At 40.7% G+C, this 14,102-nt stretch overlaps 1 protein-coding gene across 2 annotated transcripts; it reads left to right on the top strand.

The window, feature by feature from the left end:
- The first annotated feature begins 1,964 nt into the window (after window positions 1–1,964).
- inpp5kb (inositol polyphosphate-5-phosphatase Kb) lies at window positions 1,965–13,465 on the top strand. 2 transcript variants are annotated; one of them, XM_030437038.1, is made up of 13 exons: window positions 1,965–2,202; window positions 4,242–4,293; window positions 7,373–7,477; window positions 7,604–7,712; window positions 8,088–8,204; window positions 9,329–9,504; window positions 9,615–9,726; window positions 9,803–9,912; window positions 11,339–11,555; window positions 11,674–11,811; window positions 11,897–11,980; window positions 12,079–12,183; window positions 12,333–13,465. In XM_030437038.1, the coding sequence occupies exons 1-13, from the start codon at window positions 1,980–1,982 to the stop codon at window positions 12,399–12,401; spliced, it is 1,617 nt and encodes a 538-aa protein (XP_030292898.1). In that variant the 5' UTR covers window positions 1,965–1,979; the 3' UTR covers window positions 12,402–13,465. The 2 variants fall into 2 exon arrangements, with proteins under 2 accessions (XP_030292898.1, XP_030292899.1); XM_030437039.1 differs by lacking the exons at window positions 1,965–2,202; window positions 4,242–4,293 and adding an exon at window positions 6,079–6,849.
- Window positions 13,466–14,102: the final 637 nt, after the last annotated feature.

Genomic DNA, 14,102 nt, shown 5'->3' with positions numbered 1-14,102 from the left:
ATATTTGACACATATTATCCACATATGTAAGGTCAGTAATAAGGCGAATTTACTAGAGGATTAAGGAATATTGGAAGACATAATTACTCAGTGTCACATCTTTGATAATGCTTCAACAAGTGGCTTTAGTTTACAGCTTCAGCACCCGACACACTGCACCACTTGACAAGTTATGGAAAATAACTGTACTATATTATACAATAATGTTATGATTTTTCATTTTGGATTCATCTGAGTGAGCTATTGAGCCTCACAAATGGTTGAAAAACCTTTTGAAAAGGTGTTGATGATTAATCTATGGACATAAAAAGCCTATTTACAAAGTGACTGGACACAAATTGAATAGAGAGGAAAGATGGATTACCACAATAATCAGGCCATCCGAACAATGCATTTACAGGGTTTAGGTCAATACCGTGACAACCTCTATGTGTAGAATTTGTCTTTGGCACCCCCGTGTTAAGTGTCAAAAACGACATTTTGGCAGACAGCAGCAGACACACACACTGTAGGCAGGGCTGAATTAATCAGGTTTAGATGGCAAAGATTACTTTAAATACTGATTATGAAGCGGATGAGGGGCCAGTGCAGAGCAGCGACAGATTTTGTGAGATGTTGATGAGACTCTACATGGTCGTGTGGTGGGAGTCTGAGAGGAGGACATCTGTTAAACTGCAAACCTTTATGGAGTTTACTCATCTTATTTCTGTGTTTTGTCTATTTCTACTCGTTAGGCACTCACAAACAAAAACGAATCCTGTTTTTAGAATGTTTAAAATTTTATGAATGTCTATGAAAAATAATTGTAACCAAACCTTCATAGAAATATGGTAAAAAAATATATATATATTATTATTATTCCCCCCTTTCACTTACATGGCAAGTTAACAACTTTGTACTAACCCTACAATACCAAAGTAACACAATAATTGCTATGTAAAGAAATAGTTGAACATTGTTGGAAATGTGCTTATTTGCATTCTTGCAGAGAGCTGGATGAGGACTGATACCACTCTGAGGTCTTTACTTTCAATCGAGAGCCAACAATTAGCTTAGCTTAGCATAAAGACCAGAAACAGTAGGAAACAGCTAGCCTGACTTTTCCAGGGATCACAAAAATCTCACAATAAGCATGTCAATGAACATACTGTATCCAGTATATATCTGCTCGGTTCACACTAAAACTGAAGTGCAAAAACAACTATTTTTGCATGTTCAGGTTATACTGGGTTTTCATGATTTCATGGCCTGATACAGTGACGTCCTTCCTGTGTAGATTAAACAAATTAGCCATCACATGTTCAAGGAGCTTTAGAGATGCAGGCCAGTGGATTAAATTCCTGCCAGACAGAGCAGGGCTGGTTTTCCCCACCATGTTTAAAGCACTGATGCTAAGCTAACTGTTTCCTGCCTGTACCTTCATACTTACAGGACATATATGCAAGTACAGATACAGAGACGATCTGAGACGAGGCACTTGAGGACGTGCATTAAGCAATGGCTTTTGGACCGTCAGCATTAAACAGCTTGTATAGCCAACCGAGAGAGACGCGGAAGCCTCGTTTTTCACACCAAGTTAACATCCGCTCACACAAGATTAAAAATGTGATTAATACATGTGCATTTCCACAAATTTTACATTGGGCCTCCTGAAAAGCCTTTTTGAGATTTGAATAATAGCATGTAACTTCATCATTAGTGCTTATCATGTGAAAAAAAAAGAACTCAAAGACAATACATTCACCCCTTCAAGGAGAAATTACAGCACTTTAATTAAAATGGAACATTGTAAAGCAGAGCGATCTACACATTCCATATCGTTAGGAAAGTAAAGGATTATTTCTGAACATACAAAGACGGCTTTAGAGCAACAAATACCACGCGTCATGGTGACATTCAATAAACAGACATGTCCATTCATGATTAGATAATACTTTCTCACCGGGTTGTTAACCAACCTGGGATAATAGCTTGATCCGATGTTATGCTTAAAGTCCAGAGCAGGTTGTGAGTGGGACCTTGTACCCAGAGCAGCTGAGCAGAAGGTGAGGGAACCAAAAAAGAGCACAAACGGTCAAACGACGGGACACACTCTAGGAAAGCAGATCCAGTCTCTCGACTCCCCTTTGGAGAGCTTCGTCATCTGTGCACAGGGGGTTTGCAGCTTTTTCCGGACACCACGACATAGAGACAAAGACAAAGGTACTGTACTGAGTGGATGATTGGGCTTTTAACAGAACATACAATTTAGTCTTCAAGAGGGACAAACTGCATTAGAGTGAAAATGTCTGAAATTGAGAGAATCGTGTTGTTCTTGATGACACACAAATCAAACCATGCCACATACAATTTTAGTATTTTAGTTATAGTAGCAGTCATAGTATTATTAACCTTTTTTTTAATTTAAAGGACACTGTGGAGGAGGCAAATGTGCTTCCTTGTTTCAGTCTGAGTAGAGAACGTAGGTTCTCAAAGGTCACAAACGCAAGTACAACTGTCCAACAGGGCCCTAAAAGTATTTTTTCTAATGGGTTGACTTTTCATTACAATGGCTGGACCCTGTCATTAGTCTGAAATGTTAGTTTGAAATCTAACACAGGCTTGTAAAACCGGTTTTCGGAAAAATCTTGTAGGGATATTTGAGGAGTTGTCAGTTCTGTTGTGTTCAGTATTCCAACATGATCCTTCCACTCTAAAAATGCTTATAGTATAGCAACAAATCCAGTCCTTTTTATTGGTGTGTGTGTTTTGATAATATTGTGGGGTCCAAGCCCATAAAGTGCTTATTTATTCACTAGTATTTACGGCTTCCAGGCGGTTAGCACGAATGTTAGGGCAGTCATGCTTGGGTAGAAAGCGGTTGTGGTTAAAGCACCAATAGCCTAATCAACATTTATATGTTAACAATATTTATTAACAATGGTTTAAATGTCTCTCTCTCACCGCTCTCATCAACCTCGTTCCAGTTGTTTTAAACAAACAAGCTCTAAAAATCGACAGCAGGCCAACGCTAACGGTGCAGCACTGCACACCAGACTAACAGTTAGCAACTAGCTAGCTGGTAAACATAACAGACAACTCAGGACACACACAAAAAAAACACATATTGGATAAAAGGTGAGTGAAAATTGGACTTGCATTTGTCAAGTAAATAGAAACACAGCTCCAAATTTTACTTTAAGACTTTGTCTGCTACACATGTAGCCAACCAGCTGCTAGCTTGCTAACACATTAGCCGTGAGATGGTAGTAGTAGGCTATGTCAGCTTGTGGTGTAGCATTGCCAGATGAAATATTAGGCTATTCATATTCAAATCATCGTACGCGAGTCATAACCACAAGGACAAAAAAAGGCGTAAATGTGTAAGTTTACAGAACTTACTGGTGCATTCAAAAACAACTGGACTTGAACACAGCATACCTTACTTAGAAATGTCATGCTCCTTGTTCAAGTCACTTCAAGTAAGTGTTGAGTGGGCGGGTAGAGAACATCAGCACAATTGGCTGAAAAGGTGTCACCTGAAATCTGGATCCATATTTTATTCTGTCCTGATCATGAGAGGGAATTAATCAAAACAAGGCAGCATAGACTATAACCAGCTGCTTGCGTACAGTCACAAAATGATCTAAACTGATTGTATCTGAAGGCATCAATTCACACAAGGGGGAAAAATATGATAATACAAATACGCTAATTAGGATAATTTGATAAAAATTCTATAAGGCTAATGCAGGTTTAAGTCAACACAATGTCTTTCAAAATTACACATCATTAACACTGTAGTTTCCTGATAATAAGCCAGGCACTGTTAAGATGTTATGTATGCTATGTACAGTTCAAAGGCCTCAAAATTCTGCTTCTCTGATTTGGATTACAATGGCCACGAATGTCTTTTACACAACCTGAAATGTTTCTGCAGGATGTATTTTTAGCTCCAATTAACATTCGACTTTTAGACAGTAACTGCCAGATATTCACCATAAAGAGTCAAGTTTTACAAAATGGCTCTCAAGTGAAGTGCTTTCTGTTTTTACATGTGACCTTCAGGGCACTGTCACTTTAACGTGAATGAAGCTGACCGCGATTAGACGTGATTACAAACCCATTTCAGAAATGACTTTCAGGCATCCCTGTCGGCTCTGTTTTACTGGGCACTGCTCTGTGCTCCCGCTAAACCGGCTGTAATATAGAGGCGAGCATTTAGGTTTTCCTGTTTGCTTACACTTTGTTTGTTCCTACAGGGGAGAAGATGAGTGCTGGAAGAGGTCGAAGTGGAGGGAAAGACAAGTGCAGGTAAGACCAGAATCCCATTCGGATGCCTCTTCCTCTTCTTCTTTGTCTTGGGTTAAGAGCAGGAAGAAACAAGAGAGAGAGAATATGGTGATGAAAGTAATTGTGAGAGAAGGCACAGACTTAGGGCAGAAAAGTGAAAAGTGTGTAGAGACCGAGAGAGTCCAGAGAAAGAAGCTATGACCCTCTCATACAATGTCTGAATTGCCTAATGTTCATAAGTAGCTTTGAGGCTGCTGGTTTAAATTTAAAAACTTAAACTTTAAATAGCTTCTCATTCATCATTTTTCCAGCACAACGACGAACCCCCCTTCGGTTATCCACTTAACACCTCTGCTTTGCTAAAGAATGTGCCCTAAGTCTGTGCATGTGACACTGTTACATGAAGTGGCAGGGAGAACTGGGGCACCTAAGATTAACTTTTTTTCATTTTTTTTTTTATTTTGTAAAGGGGCAATTCCTTCTGGTTGTTTCTTTCCTCCAAGCTTGTTTTCATCCCTCGTTTTTCCTCTTATAGCATTGTCCCCTGCAGCTCTCTAAAAATCAAAAACGCTGTTGACTTCCTGCCATGATTTATCGCTTGAACTCTGCCGCTAACGACTGAGTCATATATTAAGTATGAGTAGACACAGATTTCTAACTCAGGTAAAGGTGTTTGTTACTTACAGAAGATACAGTGCTTTCCAGGGGCGGACTCGGGGTGTTAGGGGGGCAGGGGTGGGCACCAGCTGTAGGTGTCGGGGCACCAGCACACAAAAAGGTCACTGAAAGGGCACACGTTTATCATGTTTTTAATGTTTTATCATGAGAGGGCACTTTCACAGAGTTTTTTTTCGTGCTATTCCAAAATTGGATTTAACGGATGTGATGCACAAATAAAAAAGAGTTACAACTGCAATGATTGCTCAATTAATCGATTTACTCCATTAGTTGTCGTATATAAATTAACTGCAAACTATTTTAATAATCAATTAATTGATTCGAGTCATTTTCAAGTGGGCTTCCACCTCTGTAAATGCAATCTGGCGGTCTTTACTCCTTTCTTGACAGAACAATGTCCAAATAAAGAAATATTTTTAATATTCTAACCATGAGTTTCTATACATCCTTATAGCTATGGTATGATTCTGGTCATAGTTTGAGAGTCAGTGATCCAACCAAGAAACGATTGTTTTCCATAAAGGGAAAAATACACTTTATGGTTAAAAAAAAGAGAGACTATGTGAGGGAAAACATTTTCATTGTACATTTTTAGCTTTTTTCCAAATAATTGATTGTCATTTTGTTTTCTCCAGAGAGACACATTTTCCAACACCGGCAATGTTTAATTCCGTTCAAAGTATTACTTCACTGCATTCGCGGTTTGGAAACCTTTAAACCATTTAGGTATTAGGTGAAATGCGTCAGTGTTGCTGATTGCTTCATGTGCTCTCCGCTTCTAAAACTATAATGCAATTTGCTCACTATTAGCTGTGCTGTAACACCTAATTATTTACAATTCTTTCAGCTTTTCTTCTCAAGCGGAAAAATACTAAAAAAAAAAAGAAAAAAAAGAGACTGTTACAAAAACTACCTTTAACCTCCCACTCCGTTGCGGGTTTACAAAGATAACCTTTCCCCTATATGAGGAGAGACTGGATTGAGGCCAAAAGAAGCTAATGCTATTGTTCGCTGTTGTCCCCTCACTAATGCATGCCTGTAACTGCGGGGTTACATGCATTGTTCAGTGTGCTCAGCTGATAGAGAGAGCGCTGGTGGTAAACCTCTTAGGGATCTGAAAGGTTACCCAAGTCTTGCAACAGTGATGGAGGATCAGCCCTCCGGTCCTCCTCTTCTGCCCTCTGTGACTACAATCGAACACACTCGTGTTCACATGCCCGTCTCCTGCCTGCGATTATAGTCCAAGTCGGGCTCATTGTTTGCCCGGATTCCTGAGTCGACCCCACTGCTTTGTCAGTTGTTGCTCCATTGCTGCATGACCACACGGGCTCTGCCGCAGAGAGGGCTGCACTGGCACGGGCAAACTTCACCCTGGGCTTTCGAGTTTTTCATCCTGGATTTAAATCAGACGCAGCCTGAGAGATTTGACTAACTACGACTCAGTTCTTGTTACTTCCAGTGGCCTGGGCAGAGTGGAGGACTCTCGCATCAAATGGCTGCAACCAAACCAACCAAAGAAGTCTGAGGGGAAATCAAGCCAAAGGCATTTCTTCGACTGCATTTTGGCTTCTTAGCTCTTGCAGGACGGTGTCTTTATTTTTTCAAACCTCCTGACCTTTCCTGACATACAACAAAGCCAACACCAGGAAGACCCTTTTTTCCAGTCTAAGATCCAAAGATGGACCCCTTGACAGACGGTCCACGCATACGCTCGGACAGCATGAGCAGCTCAGCGTCTCAGAGCTCCAGGTCCAAGATGCTCCTCCGCCAGCGTCTGTCCCAGCTGCTGACCTGCATAGAGGACCTGAGCTCTGACGATGAAGCCAGCGAAGAAGTGTCCCGCACGCTGGACGAAGCGTTTCACCTCTGTGGGCGTTTCGTTCCCACAGACGCGTTCAGGTCGACATGTGCTCATTGAACACGTAGACAAGTTAACACGGACACACACACACACACAGGAGGTGTTTAAGAAATAATAGGAATTTGTCTTCGCAACCTTTAAAGGAAAGGAGTCATGCAGTAAAAGCTCAAATTTAAAAAGAGTTTAAAAAACTTAATTTAAAGTATATTCAGATCATACATGGGTGTCTTTACAGTTTGAAACTTCCTTGGTGGTTTTGAATAATTGATATTAGAATTCTGAAGTAGCCTATGTAATTTATATGTTTGGGCTTTCACTTTGCTATTTTTCAAATGTCTGGGGAGACAAAACAAACTGGTAAGCAGGAAAATTAGTAAGCAGGAAGGAAAGTCGATGGAGAAACGAAGTGAAAAATAAAGTTAAACTTAGAACCTACTAGGATTTCCTTTTTGATTGTTGTAGCTTTTAAAAGCCTTTAAATGTATTTCAAAAATGTACATTTCAATAGTAAAAATGACTATAATAACTGCATTAAAATGAACTAACCAAACACTCTGACAGGCTGCACATGGTGACCTGGAACGTGGCCACCGCAGAGCCTCCCGAAGACATCACCTCTCTGCTCCAACTAGACGTTCAGCCCCCAGCAGACCTCTATGTTATTGGGTGAGAGATGTAAAACTTTTGCCAGGAACTGGACTGAAGGATAAAAGTGTCTCTTTTAATGAATCGGCTAGAAAAAGAAGGAAAAGGGTCAAGAGCGTCAGTTTGGGTGTTTGTGTGTGTCTGCAGCCTGCAGGAGGTGAACGCCACCCCGGTGAGGTTCATCTCTGACATGCTGGCGGAGGACTCCTGGAGCCACGTCTTCATGGACACACTGGCACCCAGAGGCTTCGTCAAGGTGAGAGGGGACAGACGGAGAGAAAAGGGAAAACAGCACTGTGTGAACTGGTTACACACTTGGGTCCTATGGGTGTACGTGGACGTAAACAACTGGTGTGAATAATAGTATCTTGAAGGCTCCCTCTGAAAACTTACATAATCATGGGGTCACTTTGCCTAAAACCTCTTAATAATGAGTGCATGCAGTTTTATACTGGTGATGTTTTGTTTCATTTGAGGTTATCTTCAATGAGTTGTAGTTTTCTTTAGGCTTGCACATGCTCGTATAATACAAATAACGATGTGTAATATTGCATATATCAAATTTGAAATGAATAAATTAGGCAATAATTATGATAATGAACTATTAAAATCTATTTTCATCTCTGTCTAGGTCACATCAATAAGGATGCAGGGTTTGCTGCTGCTGGTCTTTGCCAAACAAATTCATCTCCCCTTCATCAGAAAGATCCAGACCACCTACGTTCGCACCGGCATCTTCGGTTACTGGGTAAGAAATTTGTTTACCGGTTAGCCCCGAACTAAGAATCCCACTGGCATCCGATGCTGCGGAGATTAAACTCTGTTATGAAAGGCCTATTGTGTTTGTTTAGTGGAATGTGCAACAGCTTTGAGCGAAATCACAAAGAAGGACCACTCGAACTGGAGCGGTACACTCGGGCAAACACTTGAAAGACAAACTGTCTAAACCAGGATCTAAGTTATAATTAAGAGGTGATTTTTAACTACAGTATATAAAATTTTCTTGTAATCACTGCACTTTAAAGGTTCCATGTTGTAAAAAGTGAGATTTTCTTTTTTTCTTTATTTTTTTAATTATTATTATAAAGCTCATCTAGGTGCTTTTTGTATACTGTGAGTATCAAAGGCATCAACCCACAGAGAAATACACACTGCACATATCTAGAAACTGAGCCTCTGTAAGGTTGTGATGTCACAACTATACAGTTACCGCCCACAGCCACGCCCCCAGCACCTGAGGTGGGCAGTAACGAGTTACATTTACTAGATTAGATGTGCTTTAGTAACTCTCTTGAGGAAACTAACTTTTTCTAATGTGGCATAAGTTTATCCTTACTTGAGTAGATTTCTTTACCTCTGTTACTTTCGGCTACATTCACCGCACTACTTTAATGTATTATTATAGGCATTCATGCACATTCTGTCAGCTGGTCTGCTGGCGCTGAGTGTGCCAGTGTTTTTTGCTCTTCTTTTTTCTTGAAGTTATTCACTACTCAAGTAACATTTTCAGTAAGTATATTCTATAACTAGTTTTACTTCTGCTTGAGTACCTGTATTTGAAAGGTAACAGTGATTTTACTCGGGTAGTTTTTGGCTACTCTACCCAGCAGAGCCTAAGCAGAGCTGAGATACAGTGGGCGGTGCCAGCTCAGACTTGTGAGAACTAACCAATCAGAAAACCCTGGGCTATTTGGGAGGCAGGCCTTAAGGCGACAGGCACTACACAGAGCGCTCATGAAGCGTGTTTTGTAGTAGGCACCCAAAATGAAAGCAGAAACTTAAAAATAAGCTTAATATGGTGCCTTTACACTTATTGTGTTAGTCTTTTGAAATCCACTTTATCTTTCCTCCTCCTCTGTTTATCTGTGGCAGGGTAATAAAGGCGGGGTGTCCGTGCGTTTTTCCTTCTACGGCCACATGGTGTGCTTCCTGAACTGCCACCTAGCGGCTCACATGAACTACGCTCTGGAGCGTGTGGATGAGTTTGAGTACATCCTGGAGTCACAGGACTTTGACATCTCTGACACCCCAAATGTGCTGGACCACAAGTCAGTACACACACACACACACACACACACACACACACATACAGTGAAATATATGCACTGATGGTTGTCGTATAGCAGGTATAATGAAACTCCATCACTCTCACATGCAGGGTGGTGTTCTGCTTGGGAGACATGAACTTCCGTATCGCCGACCACGGCTTGCACTTCATCCGCTCGTCCATCAACAGCGGGCGCCTTAATTTGCTCTGGACAAAAGACCAGGTAATGTGCAAGAATAAGGGCACAAACACATACACAGAATAATGCACACGTATTAATCTATTTCACGTTCCGACAGCTCACCATGATGAAGAAGAAGGAACCTTTCCTGCAGGAATTTGAGGAAGGGCCGTTGAATTTTAAACCCACCTACAAGTTCGACCGTAACTCCGACACCTATGATACCAGGTAACGCTTGAGACAAACAAATATATGACACATGAATGCTCAACACATTTCTCAAACTTCATCTTTGGTCTTGTTTCCGTTGGAATGTTTTGTACAGCACTCCAAAGACATGGTTGGGGTTTAAGTAAGACACACTACGTTTTTTTGTGTGTGTTGCATGCCCCACATTCGCTTATTTCTTAGTCACGGCACCATCTGTCCTCATTTCAGAATCTTTAGTCGGAATTAAATATGCAGCCGCTGGGAAACACTAAGCAGGAAGACAAACTTTGATGTATATAGATGAAGTTGGGAGCAGCTCTTTCTGCGGGTCGTAACCATCCCTGACACCAGCTACATGTATGTGTCTCTCTCAGAAAGAGCACTGTGGCACTGCCCCTTACCATGTACAGACCCAGGCCCCTGCAGCGCTGCAGCACCACCCTCTTCTTCCTCCTCACCTCCCTCACCTGGGGGCTGCTCTCAGCCTGGTTGGGGGCCTGGTACAGGGAGCTAGACCCGCCAAGGTGGGTGTCTCCATAGATGTGAGGAATATAGGGAGAGGGCCCCTGTTCTCTAGAAAAGGCACCATAATGGTTGCAAATACAGTATATAACCTACGATCACAACATAACCGGAGGCACTGATATAACACAAAGGGCTGATGTATTACAGAAATGAAGACGTCCTGCACCCTGCACCCCACTGCTTGTTCTTGCATATTGTGCACGTGTGGCTTTATATAGTAAATGTGCATGTGCATAAAAATGTAATACCATGTCGAGTGGTATTGTCCACTCCTAGCATCTGTCATTCCTCCACAGCATGCTACGCTGTAGCTCTGCACTTTGTGTATGTGTGTGTCTGGTTCATGTACTTAAAAGGAGACCTATTATGGGTTTTGTTTTTTGTTTTTTTGCCTTCAGTGTTTATGTATGTTCTTGCATGTAGAAGATCTTTAAAGTTTTAAAAGGTCAAAGTCCGCACCAACAGAAGCTCCCCTCTCACACAGAAACCACTGCTCCTCAAACGCCTCGTCAGTAGTCCCGCCTTTAATCCCATCAACATGTCAAACATTTGCATTATTTATAGCTAGAAGCTACTTTGGCATATAAAAAGATTTAGCACAGCTGCATTGTTGTTGTAAGCAGTCTTGGCTCAGGCGTGTGTGAGCTGACCAATCAGAGCAGATGGGCTACTCGAGGGGAGGGCTTATGTGTTTTTTTGAGCATTAAAGCATGTAAACCCATTCTAGTAATAACCCAAGATAGAATCAGAAACCTGACATGGTATGAGCATGATGTGTCTCCTTTAATAGCGCTGTTTCCAATATAAGTGTTGCTTGTTAAATTAGCATTTATGGAAATGCAAAGCAACAGAAACACAGAATTCAGCTCATCCTCAAACTTGAAACTGTGCTGTCAACACTTGCCTTTGCTTTGCTCAGTGGCAAGAAGAGGAAACCTGCCTGGACTGATCGGATCCTCTGGCGCATCAAACCCAAACCCCAGCCATCAGAGGATGATGACGATGAGAAGGCATCGACTTCCACTGATGATGGGCTCGATGAGTATCCACTCCTGGTCGCTCAGGACAAATACACCAGTGATATGAGCTATGGAGTCAGTGACCACAAGCCCGTCATTGCCACCTTCAGCCTGGAGGTGAGATCACACTCGCTGTAGGATGTGTGGCTTATATGAGTCTGCCTCTTTCCCACCACTAAATGAAGAGCTTGTTCTTCATTAGCTTCCCTTTTCCTCCTTCCTGCCTCTCTCACAGCTGAGGAAGTGCTTTGACATACCACTGGTGCACATTTCTCCTGTGGGCGTATGGAGCGCCGACCAGGATGCACTTCTCACCTACACCATCCAAGAGGACTTCATGTCTTCCACGTGGGACTGGATTGGCCTGTACAAGGTACAGACAGGACAGACACAGAGAGAAAAAACAAACAATACAAAAAACGAGACAGATTTGATCTGTTTTTTGGGTTTTTTTGCAGGTGGGATTCAAAAGCGCATCCGATTATGAAACCTTTGTGTGGGTCAGAGAGAACGACCTGCCAGAGATAAATGAAGTCATACAGGTAAAGTGCAAGTATGAGATTTGTGTCATGTTTGGACAAATACTATATGTACAGAAATGCATGCTTCATTAATTTGAATGTGCATGTTATGGTTGCAGATATCAGTGGATAAGGATGAGATCCCTCTGCTCAGTGGACAGTATTTGTTGGGTTACTTCAGCACAAACATGCAGAGCATCCTTGGTCTCAGTGCTAACTTCCAGGTGAGTGTACCACTTTTACATCTGTAGTCATATTATATAATGTATGTAAACCTAATTATTTTGTCTCTACTTAGGAAAATATTGTGTCATTTATGCTCTAAGACACATCACTTAGTTTTAAACTACCCCTATTTGTTTTGATCTCGCAGATACTGGAGTCAAAGCGCGCCGTCATGGAGGGCCTCGTTCCTGAGAACGTCAACGGAGTCAACAAATAAGAACAAATTCACCTCAGTGCCGCATCGTGTTCCGGGAAACGCACTCAGGATTGATTCAGACTTTCAAATGCCCCCCAAGATCAGCTCCGTTGTCTACTGGACAAGCTGGCACAGTCATTAAATAGAGGCCACCACACTGTGCCATCACATGGACTGGAAATTCTGTTGTTTCCAACTTTGCCTTTAAGGAATTTGCCTTCAGTCTGTAAGGTTTATCATGTAACAAGTCACCTTCCAGCTAATCCACAGGCCTTTTTGTGCCTGAAGGAGTTGAAAGTATAGAAATAAATTTGTTTGTTTTTTAAAATTGTGGACATGTACGGCCGGTCAATACAGTCCTTGGTCAAATTGAATTTGAAAATACATTTGTTTTATGTTTTGGTTTGATCTACATTAGTGCCAATACAGAGATCTGCAAATGTTTACTGTATAAAGAAGTCTATGTTAATGCAGGGTGCTTTACTTTATATTCACTGTCATAATGCAGAAAGATGCTAATCTGGTAATTAAATATTAAAAAATCTCGCTATGGATCATTTGAACCATGCATTTGACGTAGGTATCTGATAAAGTTGAGAGAAAGATCAAAAATAAAATGCACACTTGAGTGTGAGGATGTTAACGTCTTTACTCATATTTTGCTTTAGAACATATATTTGTAATGTATATGAGATCATATAAGTCTAAGGTGTATCAGCGAACAGAATCACAAGAAAATTGTATTTTGAATTTACGTCAACAATAAGATATCAATTGATTATTTATCGATCTTCCTCGAAACATCTGAACCATAATTTTTTTTCATATTAGTGCAATACAGAATGTTTTTTTCATTAAACTGAGCAATTGACTGATTGAATGAACAACATGGCAGCAACAGAACACAATCAGCTTATACTATGTGTAGTGGCATCATGTGATCCATTGTGCTGGAAAATGTTAATCTGCGACCCTAATGACTTATTTTTTAAGTTTTTGAACTAGAGTTCTGTTTCTTTTTTCTCTCTTTAGTAAAACAACCCAAAATGTTTGAAGTCTAATTAAAACTGAAAATCTGCAGCTGACTGTGAATGTTCATTTGACATATACGGCTCCGTAAAATGCAGTAAATTTTTGTTGTTGCATTCATCAAAATCAAACAACTTGTTTTCAGCTCCAGGGTCAATGAATAATCACTGGGACAGTTATGAGTTCTAATTAGGAAATATGACCAATATCAACATGTAACTCAGTGCAAAGTCAAATTATGCATTAGTCTATGACATATTGCAAACTACGCCATGACATCACACTATACCATGACATATGATAGTATTTACATCACACGTTGCTATAAATTATCGCAAAGACAAAAGATGAAAAAATGCAAGCAAACAACACAGGCAGTCCGAAACAAATGAGTGTCATTTTGTGATATGGTTTCAAGCTAGCCTTTAATTTAAAGAAAGCCTTCGGTTATTTATTTTCCCTCTTGAATATACGTATTACAGAGGATTACAGATTTAAGTAATCTGGGTACATATGAGTTACAGCGAGATCCAGCAAAACACGACCAGTCACCCATTTACCAGTCATTAACAATTGTAACTCTCCATCTACATAAATGTAAATTATGACACATATGCCCCTATATAATGAGTGATGCTATGGGGTTCCCTATATGTCAGCTATAAGGCAATATATGATTATTATATACATAAA

The sequence above is a fragment of the Sparus aurata genome, chromosome 13 (genome assembly GCF_900880675.1).
Source record: "Sparus aurata chromosome 13, fSpaAur1.1, whole genome shotgun sequence".
Classification (NCBI taxonomy): Eukaryota; Metazoa; Chordata; class Actinopteri; order Spariformes; family Sparidae; genus Sparus; species Sparus aurata.
The sequence above is the reverse complement of the archived record's forward strand: the minus strand, read 5'-3'. Positions and strand labels throughout refer to the sequence as shown.

Excerpts from the sequence above, each read along its gene's own strand:
- inpp5kb (XM_030437038.1), top strand. The coding sequence starts at position 1,980 with ATGTTATGCTTAAAGTCCAGAGCAGGTTGTGAGTGGGACCTTGTACCC. Across the intron at positions 11,812-11,896 it reads ACTGGATTGGCCTGTACAAG|GTGGGATTCAAAAGCGCATC; the intron begins GTACAGACAGGA and ends GTTTTTTTGCAG. Across the intron at positions 11,981-12,078 it reads AGATAAATGAAGTCATACAG|ATATCAGTGGATAAGGATGA; the intron begins GTAAAGTGCAAG and ends TTATGGTTGCAG.